The 25,867-nt window shown below is 37.0% G+C and overlaps 1 protein-coding gene across 7 annotated transcripts in view; it reads left to right on the forward strand.

The window, feature by feature from the left end:
• Nucleotides 1–25,867, forward strand: part of RECK (reversion inducing cysteine rich protein with kazal motifs) — a 47,942-nt gene that overhangs the window by 16,075 nt on the left and 6,000 nt on the right. For 2 of the 7 annotated variants that reach the window (XM_064422067.1, XM_064422053.1), the window contains exons 6-18: nt 1,143–1,190; nt 2,240–2,281; nt 10,515–10,548; nt 11,382–11,579; nt 11,949–12,216; nt 13,650–13,829; nt 14,764–14,976; nt 15,731–15,867; nt 16,336–16,476; nt 19,083–19,271; nt 22,700–22,822; nt 23,293–23,464; nt 25,507–25,699. In XM_064422067.1, the coding sequence (XP_064278137.1) occupies nt 1,143–1,190; nt 2,240–2,281; nt 10,515–10,548; nt 11,382–11,579; nt 11,949–12,216; nt 13,650–13,829; nt 14,764–14,976; nt 15,731–15,867; nt 16,336–16,476; nt 19,083–19,271; nt 22,700–22,822; nt 23,293–23,464; nt 25,507–25,699 (1,938 nt within the window). The other 5 variants (XM_064422062.1, XM_064422085.1, XM_064422100.1 and 2 more) reach the window with 4 other exon arrangements.

Consider the following 25,867-nt stretch of genomic DNA (forward strand, 5'->3'; position numbering starts at 1 on the left):
TACTGCAAACTGCTGTCATAAAAAAAAAAAATAAAATTCTACTTTCACCCAAAACACAGGGTTTAACTATGTGGCAAGAGATGAGCAGTGAGTACAGAGTAGTGTGGGAGAGAGATGAGGAGTGAGTAAACAAACTGGATACTTTTGATCTTCAGAAAAGAAGATGTGTGTTTATTCTCAAATGCATTTTTAAGCCATGTTTTCAAATATGTCCTAAGGCTTAAGTGTCTTCAGACGTGATAAAGATGTTTCTGTTTATTGCTGTCTTATTAAATTCTATTAATTTAATCTTATGATTGTTACATCATATCTCGTTATTATCTAAATCAGATGTTGTGTTGTTTAATTTCAGACTGTTGTTTCAAAATCTTAGTTATATTTTGTACTTTAGCAGACACTGGTTAAAACATTTCTGTTTTTTTTTTTTATTTATACTAAAATATAAATACCTGCCAAATACTAGGGATAATGGGAAATATTTGGATTTTAACTTTGATCCTTGAAACTTGAGGGGATTTTGGAGTAATTTTGAAGGCAGTGATATAATAGGTCCAAGGGCAGACTTTACCTTAGTGTTTTAAATTATTGGAGGGAGAAGTAACCTGTTGGTAGTTATTGTAGTTTTGAATATCTGTCACATGAAAAAGGAGCATAAGATTTTGTATAGAACAAAGGGATCTGCAGTTTGCAGGGAGAATTTCTGCAACTCATTTTGAGAATAGGAACCTTAGAAATGAACATGCAAGAGGGAGGAGAGTGGAAAGCAACACACAAGTGATAAATCAGCAGGGAAAATGGGGAGATCTTTATGCTCAAGCTCTTCCATTTCTTAAATGCTTCCTGTGTTTGCAATCTGGCAAACCTTTCACAAAACCTAAGTTGCTTTGTGTGCTTCTGCTATCAACTAACTTGGTGCAGAAATATAAGGGGTTTTGTTTTCATTAAATGTCTTATTAACAAGTCATGGTGTCTGCTTTTTTTTTCTTAAAGCTTTACTTGGATTCTTTAGGTTCTTAAAGGAACATTTTAATAGATCATGAATCCATTGTTATTGCAGTTAATTTAAAAGTAGAATGGTCTTTATTTTGCAACATGATTTTATAATTTTCTACTACAAATGGAGCGATTTGTCTATCTTTCAGGCTTCTGCAAAAAACGACATTTTAAAGGTCTGCAGGAAGGAATATGAGGTATGTTTTTATATGTCTGAGTGTATGTGGAAAAAAATCAACTGTTATATCAATCATTTTGTAAGTCCTGTAAAAATATCCTGTAGAAGAGGGAAAGTTCAGTGTTTTTAGAGCTGTGTTTCTGAATGTGCTTATTTTTGTATGACTGTAAATTATCTCTCTACAGTTTTTATAAAAGTATAATCACATTCTGTAAAAAAGTTTTGAATTTTATAGACTTGCATATAACTTAATTTAAATGAAAATTTCCAACTGTCAAATTGGATTCCCGAAAAGTTTATTTCATAGGAGTTTTGATCAAAGTCAGCATTCTTTGTGATCATTCAATTTGTCAGAAACCTTTCAGCTTGGACAGTGAGAGTCACCTTAAAAGTGACCTAATGAAATAAACTCAAGAAAGAACAGTCTTAAGTATCCTATCTGAATATAAATAATTTCAAGTGTATAATTTTTTGTATCATCAGTGAAACTGTTGATGCTTGCAGTTATTTTTACTGTTCTGCTCATAAAATAAATCATCAGGATATCTTCAGAAATCTGCCTTTACCTATGTTCTTTTTAATACAGTATGTGGAAATGCTATTTTATAAGGACTGCTTTTCTTTTGATCTTCATCTTAATTAAAAGCCAGATTCCTCTCACTCCCTTTCATCTAATTTCCGTCAGCCCTAAGTTAGATAGTCCTGCATCAGTTCTGCTCATAATCAACAGTTTGGGATATCAGACAATTTTCCATTCTTTTGATTTGGGCAGAAGTGGAGCAGTTTTCCTGTTTTTTCCAGGAAGTATTGAATTATTTTTTTGAAATTTATTTTCCCTTTTGTCCTTTTATCTAAACAATCTACGGAGCATTTTCCTAGACTCTTCATTGTGGAAGTTAGCATGGGTTGAAGTTGCCGTATCTTGTTCTCTTAAAAATGCATTTTCATTTTAGAGTAGTTCTGTCTCCTTCCATGCTATAATATGCTATACTGTCAACATCTGCAAGCTTCTCCTCTATTATGCTGGTCTGTTTCCTTCTTTTTTTCTGGATTTCTGCATTGCTGTAGGAGGTTGGCCAGTATGGGTTGAAGGAGAACGGGAGAGGAAAGGTAAGAGAAAAAAGAATGACTTCAAAATGGTTTTAGTCGTCTTATTTACTTTTCCAGTTTTTATCTGGAATTTTGAAAACTGAACATCTCAGTCTTAATGAGGTGTGGTCTTGCTGTTATTGTAAAGAAAACCTTAATGCTTGCTATCTGTGCAAGACTAAAAGAGAAGTAGAAGGAGAAAGATCATAGTAGAAGGTATCAGTCTTCTGATTAGGAAAGAAGGAAAGAACTTTTTTGATGAGGACTAGGTGTAGTAGATACAAATAGTGTCAGGGACAAAAATTGAGTATCTGATATGCTAGATCTTCAGTTATGATAGAAATTTGTATGACAATGATTTTTCATATGTATCCAGACTTACAAGTTCTCATGGAAAAAAATACTTAAAATACTCTTAAGAGCATCATTGATTGAATTAAATTCAAGTCATACCTAAGATTGAAGATTCCAAATTCAGCTTTTGGAGGGAACCTGCAGTTTCCCACACCCTGTCATTATTTCTCTTTTTTAAAAAAAAAACTTTGTTCTTGCCCCTTTGGTGTATGAGTCCTGCTCCCTCTGTAGTCTGTGAGTAGCTTCTGTGTCCTGTACTGTACTTTGCATTCTGTGGAGTTGGCTAGGGAAGCACTGAACTGGGGAAGGAATGGCTGCTTCAAACTGAAAGAGATGACATGAGATCACAAATACCACATGAATCACATAAATACGATGTCATACATACTGTGTTTGGTTTTGCATTTAAGAATTCATACTTTGCTACAAATGAGGATCCAATTAGAAAAGTACTTTGCATATGGATTATAGTGCTTGGTAATCAGCTCTCAGGTCTGTTGCTGAGGTATTTAATAATTAAGTACATGACATAAAAGTAAAAACTATATGAATTAAGGATGTAAAATATAATTCCCTATTTTTTAAACACTCTCATAGCTTACCAGTCTTCTTAACTTACTTAGCTTACCCACATAAGGATTTCCCAGAGAATTTTCACAAGCTGCTTAGAATAGTCTGAACTGTGCACAGTACACTTCTGTAATCTTTTGGGATTCAAGAGGCAGCTTTGTGAGTTACCCTTCAGCCTCCCACTAAGTTAATGAGGGTGAAAAAGGAGGTAAATCTTCAGGGGGAGGGCAGAGTGTTCAGAGCAGTGAAAAAAGCCAAACTCCATGCAGGAGGTATCACCAAGTTTGAAGTCACTAAGTGCAGTCTCAGGTGGTGCAGTAGCAGAATCACTTCAGCATTGATGTGCTAGCCTTTGACAAGATTAATTGAAGATGCTTTTTCTGCTGATCATACATTTCTGCATTAGTTTTACTGTAAATATTTATGCTTATTTTAATGTGGACATTTTGCACATTTTAGAAAAGTATTGTGTTGGAATAAGGTATTCATTTTTTATCAGTGCTTTGAAGATGGCATGTCCTGTAACAATTTTTATTTTCAAGTAGCACTGCATATATAAATTAATAAATTTTACACAACTTGCCCAGTATTTTTGAGTGTTACCAAAAGGTACTTTATTTGCCTTCTTCTGAAGGTTTTAGTCTAATAATCCTTTTTTCCATTTTCTGCTTCTCAGATACTTATTTTGTCGTCTTCATTTTTCCTCTAGTTCTGTGCACCTCAGTTCTTTTATCTTTCACTACTTCTTCCAGCTTTCTGCTATCCTGTTCATCTTCCTCTAAAAAAAAGGTAGGTAATAGTCAAAGGAAGAAGAAAAAAAGTGGAGATGGTATGGATTGTATGTAGGATTATCTGATTTTTGGAGTTTTAAAACTTTCATATAAAGAGGGGGTTCATTTTTTTAAAAAGACCACATGGAATACAAGCTTGAATGAGCAGCTTAAAATAGTTCATTAACCTTAAAATCATCTGTAAAGGCTTTATTACTGTGTTTAAGATGCCTTTTCTTTCTTCCATGCATGGAAAGAGTAGCACTGAAGTTACCATTAGATTGCAGCTCTTGAGTCTGTGCACTGCATATTGTGAGTTCACCTCACTGAATATTAAGAACTCCAGCTTTTACTTCATGTGTTCCAAATAAGACATATAAACTTCTCTAGCTAATTGGCACTGTGAGAGCTTTACTGCAACTGAGCACTATTAACATCTCCCAAGCAGTTGAAATGCAACTGAAAATGTCACCACTTATTTAACCTCTGCTCTTAAAACTACTTTTGATGCAAAATAGTGAACACTTGATGTCCCTGGATGGTTTAAAGGCAGTTTTGCTATCACAGATTAGAGCACTCTAGCCTAATCTCATTTTGCAGCTTTTAAACACATAAACTTAAAACACAGTGCCTGCAGCTTCAAGTGCTGTAATGGGGTTTCAGAAAAGTATTCACTCTGCTACGGTATTGGTTTGTTTTTTCCTTCTAGGGTCATGTGATCCTGCTTTTTGTTGAGATTATAGTGAATGCTGACTGTTAATTACCCCTGCTGAAAAATGCAGTCATCAGGTTTTAGCTCTTATCTAATTGTTTGTGTGGATTACTCCAAGACAATAGATAATAACTCAAGGAACTGTTTGGGACAATGTTTAGCTAAAGGTTCCTAAACAGTTTTAATGAACTCCTAAGGCACAGGACTGTGTGTGGCCGCTGGAGGTACAGCTTACTGAATTCAGGATGGACTCTGACCATGCACTACACGTTGTAGATAAAGTTATTGTCATCTACTGGTGTTTTGTGTCTCTATTCTCTGCTGTTCAAAGAAGGTTGAGAGAACACTCTTGCCAAAAATTTGAGTTCCAGTAAATTTTGTATTGCCTCACTGTGCAAATGTTTTCAATTCTTTACTGGTTTACATAATAGAGGAAAATCTTGATCTTACTTGTTATTACTGCATGTTTTTAAAGTTTTTAGCTGGTGTTCACCATCATTTGACACTTCAGCTGATTCCACTAAACCTTAGTTGTTGTTACCTTCTGACTTTTATTTTCTGTCAATAAATTCAAAGATTAAATGAAGTCAGGGAGAGATCAAGAGGGTTTTCTTTTCTGAGCTTAACTGCACAGAGTTAAACATTTTACTATTGTATTTGTTAACTGCAGGTAATACTTCTAAGTTAAGATGGTCTTAATTGGGTAGGATCTACATTCAAATATTTGTCATGGTTAGCTTGCCCAAGACAGGAGTACTAAAGTTATTTTTCTGCCAAACTTAGTAGAATATAGATACCATGATAATTTTTAGGGAGGAAAATAAATTTTTGTGGGCTTTTTGCAAAATACTCCTAATTTCTGTTGTGAAACAACAGCTTCACTGTTGCTGATCATTCAAGACACAAGCCATTTAGAAAAAATGTGCTTATAATGTGAAAGCATGCCTCACAATGCAAAGAGGACTTCTTCCTTCAGCAAAATGTTCTCCTCTGTTTGTGTTGGGGTGTGTGCATTTTTGGGTTTTGAGCCGTTACCTGCAGCTGATGAGCTCCAAAAAGAGCGAAACCAGTTAGGTCCTGCAGTACTGGCTAAAATCTTCCTTCAGGGGGGGTTCTGGTGGGGAAAACTGAAAAATGTTCTCTGCTGCATAAACCTCAACAGCCTTTTTCAATTTTCATAACACCAAAAAGAAATCCTTGAGAGCCTTTGCTTTAAGGTGTGTGTGGTTGTGGTGCTGGTGTCTGCCTGCCACTTTCCACTCCAAAGCCAGTCTCACTGGCTTTAACCACCAGGCTTGGAAACACCTGGCTTTAAAAAAAAGAGAAGTCTGAAAAATGGGACTTTTGCACAAGTAAAACAAATCATTGTGTTTGTGGTTTAGAAATTTTGATATTGCCATCTTTGTTCACTTAATTTAGTATTCAACACAAGTTAAAAATGGAGTATCAGACTGTGTATGTACACAGTATTGCCTGTGTACCATGATGACTTAATCCTTCCTTTAAAGAGAACATACTTTTCTCCTCGTTTGATTTCTGTGCTGATTGGCTGGTTTGGTTTTGTTTTTCCATACCCATATCTGTCTTTTACCTTTTGCTTTGTTTTCTGTGTCTTTCTTCACTGCCAGTTCACTCAAAGATTCCAAAGAAATCTTGAGTGCACAGAAAAGCTGGTGACCTCTTAAATATGAGTGCTAATTTAGTAGAGATGGACATGAACCTTGTGTTCTGAAAAGCAGTTGCAGTTAACAATGTGTAATGCTGTTAACAACTTTATTTATGAACATATGATTAGACACTAATTTTGAAAATTCTTTTAAGATTATTTCTTATCTATGTAGCTATACCCCTCACATGTGTGAGGGGTATATACGTACACATAAACTGAACATTACCCAGGCCTACCCAAAAAACAAAGTCAGCACCCTCAACTAGCATTCTAGTGGTGGCTATAGACACTTACATTTTTGTGAAATATGGTGAGTTGCTGTAACAACTCAGTGCATCTGAATTTCTTCTCATGCCTTCCTTCAACTGCCACTTTTCCACACACATTCCCTCCCCTTCCTTGTCTTACTCTGTCTCTGGCATCTGGCAGGTCCTTCTAAAAGATGATACCTAAAAAATGCTTCTTCTATTCTGTTCTGACATAGTATCATACCTGTTGATATTGCTGACTTAAATCCTAGGGGATGAGAAAAATTAGTTTTCATCAGGGTTAGTGAGAGAGATCAGGTCATGACAAGGTGATGGTGTGAGGGCATACACAAGACTAAACAGCTGGGAACAGGGACAAGGTGGAAAAGAGAAGCCAGACCACCTCCTCTCAATCACTGTAATAATCCTTAATGAGGATTATTACAGTGATTCAGCAGTCTGTGGAAATGTAGTTTCAAAATACAGAAAGAAGGTTTATTATTAGGTTAGGACTTCCTGCATGTATAAAATTGGTGTGTGAAATCGCTGTGAGAAGATAATTTTGCCTCAATTTGAGCCCTTCTTTAGAGGAGGAATATTGGTAAATACCATAATATTCTCTTCTCCTTTCTTTTGTCTCCTCTGAGCAGGGCAAGTGACACTTATTCATTAACTGCTTTAGAATCACTTTTTTGTATCATTCATCTTCTAAATAATGTGACATCTGAGTATGATTCTAAGTATTGTTTGTGCTAACAGTATGGTCTAGTACTCGGTATAACCATGGCAGACAGACTTCAGACTTTCCAGCAGCCTCTGCTGTCCCAGTGCCTTAATTAATAAAGTTACAGTGTTCATTCTGCCTGGCTGGTTTGTGTGCCACCTTCCAGTGCTCCATGCAGGATAGCTCTGGAGAAGTCAAATTTCAAGAGCTTCTGAGGAGAGTCAGTTCAGCCACAGAGTGTTGTGTGTGACAGGTCCCAAGGAAACCGGGTGGCCACATCCAAACAGGACCTTTCTGGTAACCTTTGCCTGGCATCCACAGTGAAGGACATACGGTGCTACAAAAATGTCATGACTCTTTAGGCAGCAGTATAAATCTCTTCTTTATAGATGGAGGATGGTGACCTCACCTCTGTGTTCTTTCTCCATTAAATCTCTTGTCCCTCATCTGTGTTACACAGATGGAAGTGTAACGGGATTTGGTTTGTGTGTAAGAAAGAAGGGAACATCTAAAGTTAATCAGATGAAAACGTGCTGCTGGGATGAAGAATGGTGCTGCAAATTCATTGTAATCTGAGAGAAATAATGCAGTATCTGTGCTTTTGGGAGAAAAGACCTGAAATGTTGTAGAGCATTTTTGGCATGGAAAAAAATGTCTGAATTGCTACTTTATGAAACTAGGGCTTTGTTTTATGTAAGGCAGATTTTTAAATTTTTGTGTGAGATGTACCAATAGATCTGTGCTTTATTTATGATCACTATGATTATAAATATTTGCTATTTGTGGAAAAATAACTTACACTTTAAAGTTAAATGTGTGTTCATTCTCTTAGGGCCTTTCATTGCCACATCTGCCATGGCTTACCCAAGGTTTAAATTAATTTCTGAGTGCTAACAGAAGGAATTTGATGCTGCTCATTACAGTATTGGGACTGTCCTGTTTAAGATCTTGTGTTCAGAAAAAAGCAAGAAGAAAATATGAATGAAAAACAAATTCTTGCACACTAAACAATATCTAAGTCAAAAAGAAAAATAAAATAATCAAGTTAATTCTCAACACGTTTGTATTTTCTTCTGTTTGCAGCAGTATAGATCTGCACAAAAATAGCCCCAAGATTATTTGGATACCCATTTCTCTGCAATGCAATGAATAACTAGTAACTAAGATAGATGAAGAATGGTGAACTACTGAGCTTGAACTAGGTCTGCATTTTGAGCTCTCTTCCTTGTCTTAGAGGTAGTAGCACATCTGGTGCTTTCCTGTTTTGAAGCAAGACTTTAATCCCACATGATTTGGGATCAGTCTGATGGTGTTTCTGTTTTCTTCAGTGTGAAATACAAATTTGTTTAATTATAGAGATAGGGGAAATGGAGATCAGGAATTTTATTAAGATGGAGATTGTGGTTTTTTGCTATATTGATCAGGTATTTGATCAGGTTTTATAATCTGGTGTTCTGACAATTGTAGAGGTTAGATACTTCTAAATTCAAATTCCTCTTTTCTCACAATCATATAATTTTAGTCTTTGATGACTGGCAACTACATTTTGGAATTTCAACCTCATGACTTCATCTTTTGATGGAGTTCCAGACAGCTTATGTGCAGTATCTATTCTTTTTTTTTAATGGGAAATGTGCTTATTCAGTGTGGGAAAGACTGTGGGTTTTTTGGCAAGAGTTCAGTAGTCGTGAGGGAGGGGATTCTGCCCCTCTACTCTGTTCTGGTAAGACCCACCTGTGTGGTGAATATCCCATGTATCCATGTGATCTCCCATGTGTGGAGACGCAAATCTTGACTCCATGTTTCAGAAGACTAGATTATTATATTACGATATATATTATACTAAAATACTACATTAAAAACTATACTAAAAGAGTAGAGAGAAAAGGATTCATCAGAAGGCTAGAAAGAAGAATAAGAATGAAATGCAATAACAAAGACTTGTGACTCTCAGAGTCCGATGCAGCTGCACCTGTGGCCATCATTTAGAAACAACCAACATGCCCCAATCACAGATGCACCTGTCGCATTCCACAGCAGCAGATAGTTATTGTTTACATTTCTTTCCTGAGGCCCCCAGCTCCTTAGGAGGGAAAAATCCTAGCAAAGGATTTTTCATAAAATATCATGGTGGCACACCTGGAGTGCTACACCCAGTGCTACATCTTCAGCACAGGAAAGATGTGGACCTGTTGGAATAAGTCCAGAGGAGAGCCACAAAGAGAGATGGAGCATGTCTCCTATGAAGACAGGCTGAGAGAGCTGGTGTTGTTCAGTCTAGAGAAGAAAAGGATCCTGGGAGACATTAGAGCACTTCCTGGTGCCTGAAGGGGGCCTACAAGAAAGCTGGAAATAAACTTTTTGGCATGGCTTGTTGCTATGGGGCAAGGGTTAATGATTGTAAACTAAAAGAGGGTAGTTTCAAACTAGATACAAAGAATTTTTATTTTTTTTTTTTTATTATGAGGGTGGTGAGGCACTGGCACAGGTTGCCCAGAGAAGCTGTCAATGCTACATCCTGGAAGTGCTTTAGGCCAGGTTGGATGGGGCTCTGAGCAGCCTGGTCTAGTGGAAAGTGTCCCTGCCCATGGCAGGGGATTGTGACTAGATGAGCTTTAAGGTCCCTTCCAACCCAAACCATTCCATGACTGGTCTGCAGATTAGAGACCTCTGAAACAAGGCAGCAGGATGTGTGTGTTTCCCTTCTTCTGACATTCGAGATGTACATCCCCCAGCTGTGTCTTTTGGCTGCAGTTCAAGGGAGTTGGTTGCCTGCTTTAGCTTTTAAGGTACATTGTCATGGAGTTATTTTATTGAGATTTACTATTTGCATGCGTCCATCTGTGCAGAATTTTTTTTTCCTAAAAATGTTCTAATATAATTTTTTTAATTATTGTCCTTAAAAAAAATCCCAACATTTTGGGACACCCTATTATAGCAGTTTACCCTGTTTCTAAGTTAGTCCAGGAAAGTCTTCCAATTTACTTGTTTGCTTGAATATTTATCTGTTTTATTATGAGTACCCTTGGTGACCCTTGATCTCTTAATTTCCTGGTTTCACTGTTTGTATAGTGGTTTTGTTTTAATGTAATCTAATTGAAGCAAATAATACCAAAGGTTTATTAGCTCATTATAACAAACAACTGGATACTTAAATATTTATTTGAAGTTTTCTGGCTTGTAACACTGCTTTTGTTTTGATTTCAGAATGCACTCTTTAGTTGTATTAACAGAAATGAAAGTAAGTATAATGAAGAGTTTATTTTGTTTTTCTTTTGTATTATTCTTTTTTCTCTAAACTATAAGAGATTATGTAGGTGAACATATACACAAACACATGGATTTCAGACCCATATAAGCAAAAGCCACAAGTAAATTGTCTTACTCAAGTGATAAAGGGATTTGGCTATTTGTATAATTAATACCAGTTTTTTAATTTGTGAACCTGTATTTGTCTTTTCTGTCATCTTTTGCTTCTGCTTGTTAATTTGCTGTATGCTAAGTAGCAAAATTAAATGCATAGTTGAAATGTTGAAGAACCATGCATTTTGTTGCTTGATAGCTGTTTATATAAAATGAAATCATTGTCTCAGAATTAGTTCCAGTAGAAGCTGTTCTTCAAGAACTACTATATGTATTTAACAACATAGCAAAAATGGGTGAAACACCAGTACCATCTGTCTGGGTTTTTGAATGATACTACTCTCATATTTGTTTGCTTATTAGTAGTATTTCTCTGATAATTCAATTATTGGACATGATGTCTGGTTACCTAAAATAAGAACAAAACAGCTGAAAACGAGATTCAGCTGGCTTGCTCATGTCTTGAACTTGAGTTCAAGGCAGCTTTAATACTGAGTTTTCTCCTGCCAGACAAACAAATGTAGTTTGGCTAGTTACACATATTTCCAGTCATTCTGTAGTCAGAGATTTTTCAATAGAGCAGAGAATTTGTTCTTTTTTTGGTTTTCTTTCATTTCCATGAGCATCCTTGTGTGTCAGACTTGCTCATCTCTTCATTTCTCTGCGTAGGAACCCATAGATTTTCTGTTGTTTGTCTGTTTGCCTCCCCAGTGGGGTCAGTCTGTTGCAGTTATGCAGGTCACCATACGAACTGCCGGGAATATTGCCAAGCGATTTTTCGGACAGACTCCTCTCCTGGTCCCTCACAAATTAAAGCAGTTGAAAATTACTGTGCATCTATCAGCCCTCAGCTTATACACTGCGTGAATAACTACACGCAGTCGTATCCAATGAGAAACCCTACAGACAGTAAGTACAAATAAATCCTTCTTTACTGAAACAAAGTTATAGAAGATACTGGAATTGTACTTCTTGTACACTTTATATAAAATGCATTATTGTAGAAGTCTATAGTATAAATTGTATTACTGTCATTATATGAATATATATGATGATAACTTTTGGTTTAGGTGCATTAATAGCTTTTCTTTCCTTTCCATTTTTCCCTGTTGGCTTTGTAGTTTTTTTTCAGAGTTGATTCTATTTAGGAGAAGAAATGTTATTTGAGATTCTGAGGAGGAGGAGAAGGCACCTTACAACACTTTTATTTCTCAGGGCTGTTATGCTGTGCATCTTTAATGTGGTTTTGTGCTTGACTGTTAACTATTTTGTTCACAGGTTTGTATTGCTGTGATAGAGCAGAAGACTATGCGTGTCAGACTGCTTGTAAAAGAATTCTAATGTCAATGAAAACAGAGCTTGAAATTGTTGATGGACTTATAGAAGGCTGTAAAACCATGCCTCTCCCTCAGGACCCACTTTGGCAATGTTTTCTTGAGAGTTCAAGATCTGTTCACCCCGGAGTCACTGTGCACCCTCCACCTTCAACAGGCCTTGATGGAGCTAAGCTCCATTGCTGTTCTAAAGCAAATTCTTCCACATGTAGGTCAGTATCTCTCTAACCTCATTTCCAGTTGTAAACATACTTAGGAGTTTGTCTTGTTTCTGGCCTTTGCCTGAATCTTGCTGTGTATGTCAAATAGGAAGTTCTGGAATTCTTAGAAAAAATACAGATTCAGGTAACCACATAGTAATCTGATGAGTAATGTGTTCTGTCCAATACTTTTTGTAAGAGGAATCAACCTTTTTTTACATTTGACACTGGCTTATTATAGCAGACACTGTAAGTTAATGAAACTTGTACCATACTTGTGGTCATAACAGCCAACATTGCAGCCTCTGGTTAAGAGGTCTTAATGAGATGCTAAAGAGAGACAAAAGGACAATCAGCTCCACAAACTCTCAAGTGCCTGGTTGCTTCATATTAAAACCTTGGCAGTATTCCTTTCTAGATGCTCTTCTGGTTTTTGTCGGTGAAAAATAACTTAGGTAATTTAGTAATTAAATAAGGGAACTAACTATTCTGACATTTAGAAAAACAAAGGTTTTCAGCAAGTTGTTGCATGCTTGCAAATTATTGAGGCATTTTTAGTCTAGAGTGGTTTTCTGTCCACTTTAAAAATAGATGATGATTGCATTTTAAATGCATCAGTGTGTCTGAATAAGTGGCAAGCATTTTTGAGCTGTTACTTCCTTTTATATCAAAGTTTCCAGTAACAACATCTCATGAATGCAGCAGGATCTTTAATGGCTTTAGTAGTAGACCCCTGGAGTTACATTATTTCTTAGAACATTGTAGCATAGGATAGGTAATAAGGTATCTTTTAGTTCCTTGCTTTGACAATGAGTTCTAAAATGGATCCTTCTGTCAAGTTTTCGATAGGCAGGAGATCTAATAATACAGTGAGGTTCCATATCTTGGGATGGAAACCTTTGTAATTTGTGGGACATTGCCATGAACAATGTGAGCTGGGTATTGGTGACACCAGGAAACATCTCAAACAAAAGCAGCAAACAGTATCCCTGTTTCAAACATCAGGGCAAAAGAAGAAATATATTTTGCTGGACAGTCATTTCTGTAGGAGGAGAAAGTGTGATCTGAAGCTGAAGGATGGAATTAGAAGTTGTTCATTTTGATGTCAATTTGGATTTATTACCAGTAAAATCAGCTGGATTAGTTTTCATCTCAAAGTTGTAAGTTCAGGTTTCCAGTTGTTACATTTTTATTGGATATTGCAGTTTTATATCCTGAAGTCTTTCGGTCTTACTAGTTTAAAGATGTGCTGACATGCTTTAGCAAAATGGGTTATGTGCTTTGAGCACTACATTTGGGTGCCCTTGGAGACTTTGTGGGCTCTAACACAATCCTCTGTGGTGAGCGGAGGCAGAGTGATGGAGCAAAGAAGTGGTGGGCTATATCTGAATGGCTGTTTTCTTTTAATTTTATTTTCTTCCTCTCTCTTTATTTTTTGTTTTTAGAGAGCTCTGCACTAAACTTTATAGCACGAGCTGGGGCAATTCACAGAGCTGGCAAGAATTTGATCGCTTTTGTGAGTATAATGCAGTTGAAGTTTCCATGTTGACCTGTTTAGCAGATGTACGAGAACCTTGTCAGCTGGGCTGTAGAAATCTTACTTACTGCACTAATTTTAATAACAGGTAGGAGAGAGACACTGAATATTTTATAAAGGAATTCCTATGCTTTGATTTCAAAAATAAAATGAAATGTTTTTGAGACATATTTTGAGATTGTATATAGCTTTCTTTCTGCAAATATGGTTTTAGTTTATTTGAAAATAAGTAGTTTTTCTTTAGAATTAACTTTTGGAAATGTACTTAGCAACAGATGTAACAAAACTTACGAGAATAAAAGTTAACCCGTGAATTTGTAAAATGTCACAGTGTATTATCTCTGCGTGTTCCTCTTACTGCACACACAAGTAAGTCATGGTTACTGGAATGTTGTATATTATAAATAAGGTAAAAGTGTTTGTTAAATTTACATGTTACTCATTCTCAAAATTCCTTTTTTGCAGAGATGTTTCTGTGGGTTTGTACTTTGTAGGACAAAATGATTTAAAAGTGGTGTCTGAAAGTAATTGCATGGTTACAGTTAGAGTTTAAAAAAAACCCCTAAATTTTCTTAGCTATTAGAGATCTCTGGCTTTTTTTTTTTTTTTTTAATAGTATGTAGTGGCATGAGAGTTAATAGGAGAATCCTAAGCCTGGCTAAATATAAATCATAAATCAACTTGCATTAGTGATTCACCAAGAAACATTTACAGAAATATTTGGGCTAAGATATTTGCTCTTAGGTCAACTTCAGGTGAGAAATATTAAAGTGATGTTTGATCTAAGAGATAGAGGTGAGAAGGGAGTTTCAGCCTTTAGTCTTAAAGACCTTGTCTTCTTTGACAGATTTCAAGTTTATTCTGATCTTGCTTAACTGTGGGAGAGATTAATAGCTTTTATACCACAAAAAGTAGGCCATATGAAGGATGTAGAGTCCTTATGGTGAAAAGGGAAAATGTGTGGTACTTTATTTTTCTTATATATGTGCTTTACATATTGTATCTTACCTTCTCCTTTTAAGACCAACAGAACTATTCAGAAGCTGCAATACTCAGTCAGACCAGGGAGCCATGAATGACATGAAGCTATGGGAAAAAGGGAGTATTAAGATGCCTTTCATAAATATTCCTGTGCTTGATATTAAAAAATGCCAACCAGAAATGTGGAAGGCAATTGCCTGCTCCCTGCAAATTAAACCTTGTCACAGCAAATCCAGAGGAAGTATTATCTGCAAGTAAGTACCGTGGGGAAAACAAAAACCATTGTAGAGGTTTTACTAAGGATTTTAATGAAAACTGAAAAGTTGTAGGACTGTGTTTGCTGTGTTAGGAAAACATAGCAAGGCAAACATGGAAGGAACATGAAATTGCTTGGTTGGCATTGCTTGAATCTCCATCACTGTAAATTAAGCTATTTTCCTGTTAATGAGATGGATGTATGTGCTTGCATTGTAAAGTGAAAGAAAAAACAGGCGTATTGAAGTTTTTTTGGCTCTCCGTGGGGTCTTAAACCTTTCCTCTTTTTTGGTTTTGGGATCTACTGATGGCTTGCAGCTGACAGAAAGATCTTAAAAAAAGGGTTTTTCTTGTTTTAATAAATTTTGAAAGTAGGTAATTAGGTATGAAAAAGAGCAGTTAATAGTGCAGGTAGTGAGGTAGAGTTCAACCCATATTAGACATTAGTAAATGAAGGAAGTGCTTGGTCTTGGAAGATACATGCGTAATGCTGCCATAGAAAATGAAGATCACCAAGCCCAAAGTCAAAGAGAAAGAGTACAAGCAGTGGATTCTGTCTTTGTGTTACAAATTTGTTCCTTCCTGCTGCATAAAATGTAGCATATACATATATATATACATAAACACTGCGGTGAGGCATATTGGGAAAGTTGTGGATTCAGGGAAGGAAATAACATAGAAAGAAATCTTTTTCATATAAGCCCTTTTTTCTTCAAGTACTTTTCATGAAGTTCTGTCTCTATTTATCTGTAGATCAGATTGTGTGGAAATACTGAAGAAGTGTGGCGATCATAATAAATTCCCTGAAGGCCACTCAGCTGAGAGTATTTGTGAGCTCTTATCTCCAACAGACGACTTGGAGAACTGTATACCCTTGGATACTTATCTCAGTAAGTACTAACATACCTATGCAGCAAAATTAGAAACCAGGATACTTTGAATGCTTGTCACTACTTTTAATAATCTTCATTATTTATTTTTAAGAAAATGGTATTGAATTTGAGACATTTTATTTAGTGTATTAGAGAAAATTTGAATTTTCAAGTTGCCATAGTTCATTGCTTCTATTCCTTCTTGTATTGGGCATATGTGACAAGAAAATTATTGGGCAGACAAGATAAAGGAAATGTATTTTGCATGTGAAGGATCATCTGGGTCATTATTTCCAGGACTGAGGATTAAACTGTTGAAATAAGTTAACTACCTGGTCATATCACACTTCTACATCTATAATTAAATTTAAAAAATCATGAAATTGCCAAAAATATTATTTTACTGGATGTACAAAATGCCATGCTTTGCTGAAGAAATATAAATCTCATTTAAATCAGTGTAGATGATCTGTATTCTATTTTCAGGCCCAAGTTCTTTAGGCAACATTGTAGAAGATGTCACACATCCATGTAATCCAAACCCATGTGCAGCTAATCAGCTGTGTGAAGTAAATAGAAAAGGATGTCAATCTGGAGAGCTGTGTCTTCCATATTTGTGTGTGCCAGGTAAGGTTTTTTTAGACTTCTCTTTACTGGATTTTGCAGGTAGACATGTCACTGAATGTTGAAGGTTTTGAAGTGAACTGCTGTGCCATGGTTTAAGCCAGCTGGCACCTGAGTTCTGCACAGCCGCTCGCTCGCTTCCCCCTCCAGCCTGGGCAGAAACAGTTTAGTCACTGAAATAAAGTTAATAATAATGATTGTGATGGTGCTGATGATGAAAAGGGAGATGACAAAAAGAGAGGAATACAACCCACAGGAACCAAGAGATGCACAGTGCCACAGCTTCCCTCCCACTAACCCAGCACCCAGCCCTTCCCACCAAAGACATCTGGACATGTAGCTGATGGTGTTTCTGCTTCTGCTCCCTTCAGTGACACTTTTAATGTGGTTGCACCTTGTAGAGGTGGCCAATCGGGGGTCTGATGGCTCGACCTGGACGTCACAACCTTCCCAGAGAGAGGTCCCACAAGAGAGAGCTTTCTAGGAGTCTTAGGCAGTCCTTCAGCTGCCAGGTAACCTCAGCAAGGGGCAGCCAGCTCACCTCAGCTCTTAGCAGTGATTTCAGCTCTGCCTTGCAAAGTGTACCCTGGCCAACACAGGGACAAAGAGACAGGAGCACTGTGTGGTTGCTCACAGAGGTAGCCTTTATTCCAGCACCTTGCGAAGGACACTAGTGATGGCAGCTCCCTCCTGAACAGGGCAGAAACTGGGGGTTTTATGGGGAAAAGGAGGGGTGGTACAAAGGGGGAAAAAACAATCAGTCCCAACAAATCTACATGGGGTTCCAAGGCATGCTGGGAACTCACCATGACCATGAGGATTTCTCAGTCCAGAAGGGTTTGAGATCTTACATAGCCTATTCAAGGGATACCTCTCCAAGGGAGAAGGCTGGTATGCCCATCTGTCTCCACAACTCCCCTTCAGTACTTAATAAAAAGGCATCCCTAACAGCTCTTTTAAAGCAACACAAAAGGCATGACAACATAAATAATACAGTAAGAATCACAATAAAAATCCATAAAGTACCCTTAACCAAAGATGAAACCCATCCAGTTAATCCCCATTGTCCAAAAAGTTTGTTGATGCAGACAGGGTTTTTTCTCCACTTTATGTCCTTTACTTGCTCCTTCCCAGCACCTCACCAGAAAGACACTTATGGTCATTTGGGAACTGCTTTTTTAGAACACTGGTGTTGTCTAATGTCAGCACCATGTGTAAATGTGAGCTGAGTGGGAGAGAGCCTCATTGCAGAATGAGTTTCAGGTACCTAACTTTGAAATGGCAGGGTTGGGTGGTGTCAGTAGCAGGGATCAAATCTACAAAAAGGAAGTGTAAGACTCTGCAATGTCCAACTTCTATAACCCCTTTGTTGTTCTGCCCTAGGCAATGGCAGTGCTTGCCACAGTTTTCCCACTTCCTTTAAAGCAGGAGTTGTCATTCAGTGACGTGAGGGGTCAGCCGTGGTTCTTGAAGCAGAGCGGAAAGTGTGCATTTGGTGACCACTTGAACATGTGTGTGACTGAGCAAGTGAGAGCAACTCTGATTTTTATACTGAATTGTATGGAGCAGCCTCCTTTCTAGAGGAGGTGATGGAGAACATTGCTATAGCTGTCTCACATCAGTTCCCTGAGCCTCTTTTCTTCCAGCAGTTCTGTGGCTGAGCAGCAGTTCCCCAGTGGTTCCTAATTAAAAAGGAAAGCAGGATTTTGCTTCACTCATACATCTGCTCTACTTGAGTCTTTTGAAAGTAAGGAGAGACTTCAGCTCATTCTTTGTGTGAGCCTAGGGACATATGCTTCTATGTCCCTTATAAATAGTTTTGTTTTCCTGGAAAGCTGAGCCTTATTACTATAGAGGTTGTATTGTCTTCACTTGCTGCAAAAGTCATTCAAAGTCATCTGAAAACAAGCTCTGGATACAGAGCTTTGGAAGAGAAAATTTGCTTCCTCTGAAAGTTGGAAAGTGACTACTGTGTTTTAATTCCATCTTTTTATTGGTTGAAAGTTTCAGGGGGTTTGTTGCTGTTCACCCCTTGTAGGGTTATTTCAATCTATTTATTTTATTATTTTTTCCTTGGAATTTTTTAATATTTTTTTATTTTCCAGTCTTTCTTTTTTGAATCCACTTTTCCTGCTTTTTCTCTCTTTCTCCCCTCCTCACATGTCTTGTAAGAATCTTTCAGTGTTCACTTAAGAGGTACAAGTAGAGAAGAAGGTCACAATAAAATATGTGAGAGAAGGCAAATGACTGGGTTTTGCTTCTGAGACCCTTTAATTGAAATTCTATATTGGAGAGGGGGAAGCATGTATAGTATTTGTCATATAAAATGTTTCATACTACTACAGAGCTGGAAAACTAAAATATTTGAGAATTACTGTAATTTCAAGTCTATTTCTCAAAAGTAACATGGTACTTCAGAACTTTGTCTCAAGCAACTATCTTCTATTTTTGTTCCTTGTTGCCTCTTTGAAATGGGTGAGTGTAAAGGCAAGAGTAAGGCTGCTCAAGAACACCTTATGTTTTTTCAAGTCAATGTAGTAATTAATTTCAGTAGTGGCACTTTCCCACATGTTTACTGTTTATGAGCTAAAATTTTTCCTTGCATGCAGGCTGCAAACTGGGAGAAGCCTCTGATTTTATTGTCCGACAAGGTACACTTATCCAAGTTCCATCCTCAGCTGGTGATGTTGGCTGTTACAAGATTTGTACCTGTGGGCACAGTGGCTTGCTGGAGAACTGTATGGAAATGCGTTGCGTTGACCTCCAGAAATCATGCATTGTTGGAGGACAAAGGAAAAGTAAGTAATAGAGCAGTGATGCATCCAGCACCTGCTCCTTACCTAAGGAATTTTGAGCTATGTGAGAAGACACAGAGGATCTGAATTCAGAGTTGATCAGAAAATAGAGAAGCTGATGATTGCATCCCTCTATTTCATACTGGGTTAAGCCTTATATATGCTGGAGGGTTACACTGTTGAAATCAGTACTGAACTGTGCCTGTCTCAATCAGTCATAGAAGGGTGTCCTCAGTACGCCAGTTCTTTTTAGCATGGAATGGTTTCTTTACTAGCTCCAAATGATTGGTGAGGAGTTGTTTTGGATTTTGTTGGGGTTTTTTTCTTCCTTCCAGTGGCTTGTGGCATCTGGACCCATGAATTCCCAAGGTTTGTGTTTCCATTCCGGTGGCTGACACAAATACCTCTTTACTTACTGATTCATTCACCTTAAGGTTTGTTAGTACTCCTGCACAGAGTAGGAAGCACACATCATAAAAGTGTAAAAATAGGATTGGATAAAAGTATAGGATAGGTTGTGGTGATCAAATTGTAGGGCTCAGTGAGAAGGGCATACTGTCCAGCTACCTGTCTACACTGAACCATTCCCTTTTTCCCCTCTTCCCTTTGCTTTCCCACACATCTTCCTGTTTGATTCATCTTAATTCCTCCTTTTCCTTTTCTTTGGCTTGTCCATTAAACATCCCCTAATAGGTTTTGCATAATCTCAAAGTTAAATAAGAATTATAGTTTAAGATATTTATCCATGGGGCTAACATATGCCTAAAAATAAACGTGTAAGCAAATACATGATGATAATGATGAAGGTATTGAACACTGTTTTTTAAAGTCTTCCTCACCATGGCAGCTCCCTGTTTAGAGTTTAAATTGGCTTGGGTAACAAGGATTTATTGGGTTCTACCTAATCTGACTGTCAAAGGAGTTCAAGGAGATGTGACAGGTGATGCTTCTTAGAAGATTATATTGATTTATTTTCAGATTTACTCTTTGCTTGAGAACTTTAAATGTGTGTTTTTGTCATGCAAACTGGCATTATAATCTTGGAAAAAGAAAACCAAAAAAAAAGCTTCTACTAAGGTAGGGGAAAACTTATGAAAGGTCTTGGATATAAAGTGGAGTCTGTGCTGAGCTGTGACCTGTCTGAAGCTGGTGTCTTAAAATCAGCAAGCAAGAGATATTCTGCTAGTGAACAGTTACATATCTCAGCACTGCATATTGTTTAGTGTCTGTAAATCAGCCCTTTTAAACTACTGTCAGACTGTTGTCCAAGCGGAGCTAAAGCAAGGTAAAAATATCTCATGAGTCCAAAATAACTGAGGTTTGGTTTTTACCATGTGATATGAGTTATTTTCACACTAATTAAGAGTTAAGAAGCAAGGCACTTGCTGTAGTTTCATGTGTCACAAACTTAATTTTCAGATTGGGAACCAAACCCCAAATCTTGAAAGAGCAGGAAATTGGGATATTATTTTCATCAGTCCGAAAAGTCTGCCTGCAGTATTCCAGGGAACGGAATGGGGGATTTTGGAATCTGGTTTTTTTTGTTGTTGTTTGTCCAAAGAAGATAAAAGGCAGCCAAACACACTTAAAACTTTTCTTTTGGGTTTTGGTTTGTTTTGGGTTTTTTTTTCAGAGTTGGTACTATTTGTCATGGAAGCAGAACAATGAAAACACCTTAACATTAACAATATATTTGATCTATTTTTGTAGAAAATATCTGGTAAAAGTGGATGCTTTTAAGATATGGTTGCTAACAAATGAAGTTTTTAAATGATGACTGTAACTTATGGACCATTCTATCCAAGGAAACCTGCTGTTTTTCAGATTGTTGGTGAAAATCACAAAGATGTTTGATGATGTATTTGTATTTTATGGTTGCACAGCTCTTATTCTGGGAACCATAATATGTGTAGCTGTAGGTATTCAGTAAGTGCTGACCATTTAAACACAAACAAACAAACTACCACAACCCCAAAACCAGCTTTCACAACCCCAAAGACAGCTTCCTCTGTTGCCATAGTGACTTACAAAGTGTTTGTGGTGATTAGGTATTATGTAATAAAAAATAAAAATTACTAGGTTCCAAATTGGTTAGATGATGCATTGAAAGCAAAGATTTAAAAGTTTATGGTGACCATGTAAATATTTTGCAGTAACTATATTTCATTGGTTTATATGTCAGTCATAAAAAGCGAGGCTTTCGACATCTGAACTGTGTTTTGTGAAACCATTCTCTATAAAGAAAACAACTCTGAATGTTTTGAATGATGCAGGGGGTTTTGTGTTGTGAGTTGACTCCAGCCGATTAAATGATTACTGATGAGGATAGGTTGCTGTGTGCACTCCTTGGCAGTGAAAGACAATAGCCCTGCACAGTTTTCAGGTGGATCCTGTCAGGTAGTCTGAAGAATCACCTGAGAGCCTGTGTTTGGCATTACTTTCTAAGCTTTTCTTCCCTGCTGGCAAATTCTTTGCTCCTTTGAGTAGTACTGTGGTGTAAAGAGAGCTTTTTGTGCTACAGAGGCTTTCTCTCCCACCTCCTCTTGTTCTGCCCTCATTTGTCTCTGAGCACCTCTTCTGAATTGCTCCAGTGCTGAGGGGTTTCCTTGTGCCTGTGTAATATTTTCTTAAAAATTCTAATTCTCAATCTCAATCCTTTGAAAAGAGATGAGAGGGAATTACCTTATTTTGTAAGGTAATTGCTATTATGTTTTCCTCAAGAGCTGTGTGCATGTTGGTAGTTTTTGATAACCAGTTTGGTTATGGATAGATCAGAGTCTGTCATCAACATGAATTGAGTTGATACAAAACATACATGACAGTGAAGGGCAGTCATATGGGCAGTTCAGAAAACCGAACTGGAGTTGCTAAATTGAAGAAAAATCCTCTAAGTTTGCAGTTTGATTCAGGTGTGAAAACAATGCTGACTTATAAAATACGTTCAATCCAATGAAGGCTAGAATGAAGCATTGGCAGTTTTACCTCTTGAGAAACACATACAAGTTGTGCTTTATGTGTGAGACTAAAAGTCTACAAGGCTTATGTAAATTTAATTTAGAAGAATGTGTCTTTACAAAAGCCTTACCTTTAAGAAAACATGAAACTTGCTAGCCAGAATTTATTGTTCTTAAAAAAAAAAAGCCAAACAGAAAACCTAATTTGTACAGGCTTTGAAAGGACTAAGTGCTTGCTTCTTAGTGGTTAACTAATTAATCAAAACCACATGTGAACAGACTTTTCCTGTAAGTGAATAAAGCAAAACTTGAAATGTATTGGAAAAAAAAAGGATAGAAATTTCAATGGGAAAATATACTGAAAAGGGAAATTACAGAAACAATTAATGAGACTGTAATATCTATGTAGTTCATATGAATGTATAGTCTTCGGGTGTATTTGCATTAATTGTATGTATTTACTTAATTTATTTGAAGGCCATGGAGCATCCTTTAATATAGATTGCAATGTCTGTTCCTGTTTTGCTGGAAACTTAATTTGTTCCACACGTCAGTGTCTAACTGAGCACAGCTCAGAGGATGAACGCCGGAAGTTTACAGGTAACTTTCCAAGCCATGAAAACTCTTGAGTATTTTTAGAGCAGGAATTACCAACTAAATTTTTTCTGCAGCATTAATGGAAAGCACATCTGTTAATTTGATAATTTGTTATTACTATGTTTTTTAACTTTTTTTTTCTCACGTCCAACCCGCACTGCAAGAAAAGCACATACTTTTAAAAAATCAATACTGAAAAATAAAACCTCAAGTAATGCATAAAAAATAAGTAGAGACAGAGTTGCACTAGGGATGAGAGATAAGGAGTTTAGGGGGAAAATGGAGAAAACTGAGTAGAATGAGCAAAGAGGCAAGACAAAAACTTCCCTTCCTGCTCCTTGTGCTCCAACATTGCTTAAATGGCAGGTGGGAGAAAGGGCTGAAGGCAGAGATGCCTCAGTGCCATCTTTTGTATCTTGTGTCGTGGAAAATGAGTGTGCATGCAGTCCCTGTTCTGTGTGTTGCCCTTGCAGGTTTGCCCTGTAACTGTGTGGACCAGTTTGTCCCAGTCTGTGGCCAGAACGGGCGCACGTATCCCAGCGCGTGCATAGCTCGCTGCGTTGGGCTCCAAGACAACCAGTTTGAATTTGGATCGTGTATTTCCAAGGATCCTTGCAACCCAAACCCTTGTAATAAAAATCAAAGGTAAAAGCAGAATATGTTTTTCAGCTTTTCTTTGGCTTCATCCACTCATAAAGCAGAATTACGTGTTCTTTGAATGTGTTGTATATTGTAACATTCTACTTTGGGGCTTTCCAATAAAACTGTTTGAAGTAGCTGCTGTTTATTTATCGCAGTTAGTAATATTGGACTGTAATAGCTGCCAGTTCTTGGTTCCAGTTTTGTAGTGCTATGTCAATTAAATTCATTATGCAGATCTCAGTTTAGCAATAAAGGAGACTTCACATACACTTTCAAAAGTGGCAGAAACAGATTTTGTCAAAATGGCAATAACTGTCATTTTACTACTTTGTTTCACACCTTTTACTAGTTTACAAAGAAGATCCACATCTGAATTCAAGACTTGGGTCAGTCTTGCTTTTTCAGTCAGTAATCTGTGCTTTTTGTCTCTAAAATAAAAAAAATATCAATCACCCTTTTTTTCCTTAGACTGAAATCTTCTGAAAACTATGTCTGTACAATCTTTGGTTTTTCAATATCAAGAAAAGCAAAATCTGCATAGACAAATATATTAAAACAAAAATATGCTTTGTACTAGTGTCAGGGAAAAAAAAGTCTGACCTTTCTTACAGAGATCAAAGTCTGTGGCTCACAATATTGGTCTCTGTCTTCAATTTTCCCAGTGTTGTGCAATATTGCAGTCTCCTTTGAATTAGTGCATTTTTCTGTTTTGAAAGAAAGCCATCAAAATAAGTTGTGTAACATTGTGCTTTCATGAAAGCTGATTGTAGCAATTTTAGGGTTTTTTTCCTTTTTCTGCACTTAAAATGCCATCATGGAGAAAAATACTGAGAAAACACTGTAGTTTTGTAGCTGTTACAGCCATAATGACATGCAAAATTGGAATTTCAAACCTGCATTGTGGATAAACATTTTTTACCTTTTATGTTTGAAATTTGGTGAATATATAGAGGTTTTCCATTTTTTCAAAATACCATTATGCTTAGAACCCAAAGTTGTAGTTTCAGTAAAAGACTGTACACAATACATTTTTCTGGGTCAGTTTGATAATGTAGCTCAAATGGAACTTGCTCATCTGAAAATGCCCCTGATGCACCTGGAATGTATTTAGGATCTTACATTCCACTTGGGAAGTGTTTAAATCTCAGAATTTCCAAGCCTTCCCTAATATCAAAGGCGTGTCTGTAATGCATGGGAGAATAAGGACATATTGTGCATGATGCAGTGGTGGCAGCACTGCTGTAATTTATGGAAGGAGGGGCTTGTCCAGAGAGGCCATGAGACCTTTCATCAGCCTCCTCAGCAGACTGCATTGACTGGCATTCCTCTAGCAGAGGGATGCCTTGCAGGGCCTATGCCAAATGGTTTGCAGATAAGATCATGGAAGGTGCATGTTTAATACAAAGGGGAAAGATATTGTGCTGTTTTTCTGTCTGTGCTGGTCTGTGAAGGTTACAGAGGAATGGATGCCAAGAAAGTGTAAATATGGGATTTTTCTGTTTGTTTGCAGTCATCCTCTAGGTGGGATGCTGTACAATATTCCAAACCTCCAAAGCTAGAATCAAATTAGGTATTTGTAATTGAAACCATATAATCTTGTAGGTCTTGTTTTCACCCCTTTCCCAGAGAAGGCAGAGACTAGACCTCTGCAGTACAATTTTTTCTTCTTGCTCTTTCCATGTTTTCTCTACCCTAGCTGTTCTTAAATATTCATTTACAAAATTAAGTGGAAGTAGGTTAGAAGTTTATCCAAGCCTTTGTCAATAATCCATTGAAAAATACTTGGTAAAAGATAAATGTTTGTGGAAACTGCAGCTGTGTTGACATACATTGAGTAAACGTGGCGTGAAACTTCCAGGTTTGTGATGATACCTGAAAAGGGCTATTCAGAGTTTTCTATCACTTGCATTTCCTGCAGCTCTGCTGAACCAATTAGTTCTAAAGAACTGGAGAAAATGTCAATGAAAATATTTTCCCTCAATTTTTGAGACTTAAAAACACAATAATCCCATGACATGACATGTAATTATTATGACTTTCCACAGGTGCATACCAAAGAAACAAGTTTGCTTGACCAGTTTTGAGAAGTTTGAATGCACCCAGCATGAATGTGTGCCAAGGCAGTTAAATTGTGACCAGACACGGGATCCTGTTTGTGACACAGACAATGTGGAATACACTAACTTGTGTACTTTGTACCAAAAAGGAAAAAGTTTGGCATACCGAGGACCATGCCAGGTAGGACATGGTTCTGCCAATAATTATCAAATCTTCTTTGTTCCTTGGTGTTCAACTTAACTATTTTTATTTTTGTTTTTCTAAATATTGTTTGTTTGTTTGGGTCTTTTTAAGTAATCTTTTTGGGATTTATAGCTTATAAAATGTTCTAATAAAAAGTAGTCATCT

This window comes from Passer domesticus, chromosome 1 (assembly GCF_036417665.1).
Source record: "Passer domesticus isolate bPasDom1 chromosome 1, bPasDom1.hap1, whole genome shotgun sequence".
NCBI lineage: Eukaryota > Metazoa > Chordata > Aves > Passeriformes > Passeridae > Passer > Passer domesticus.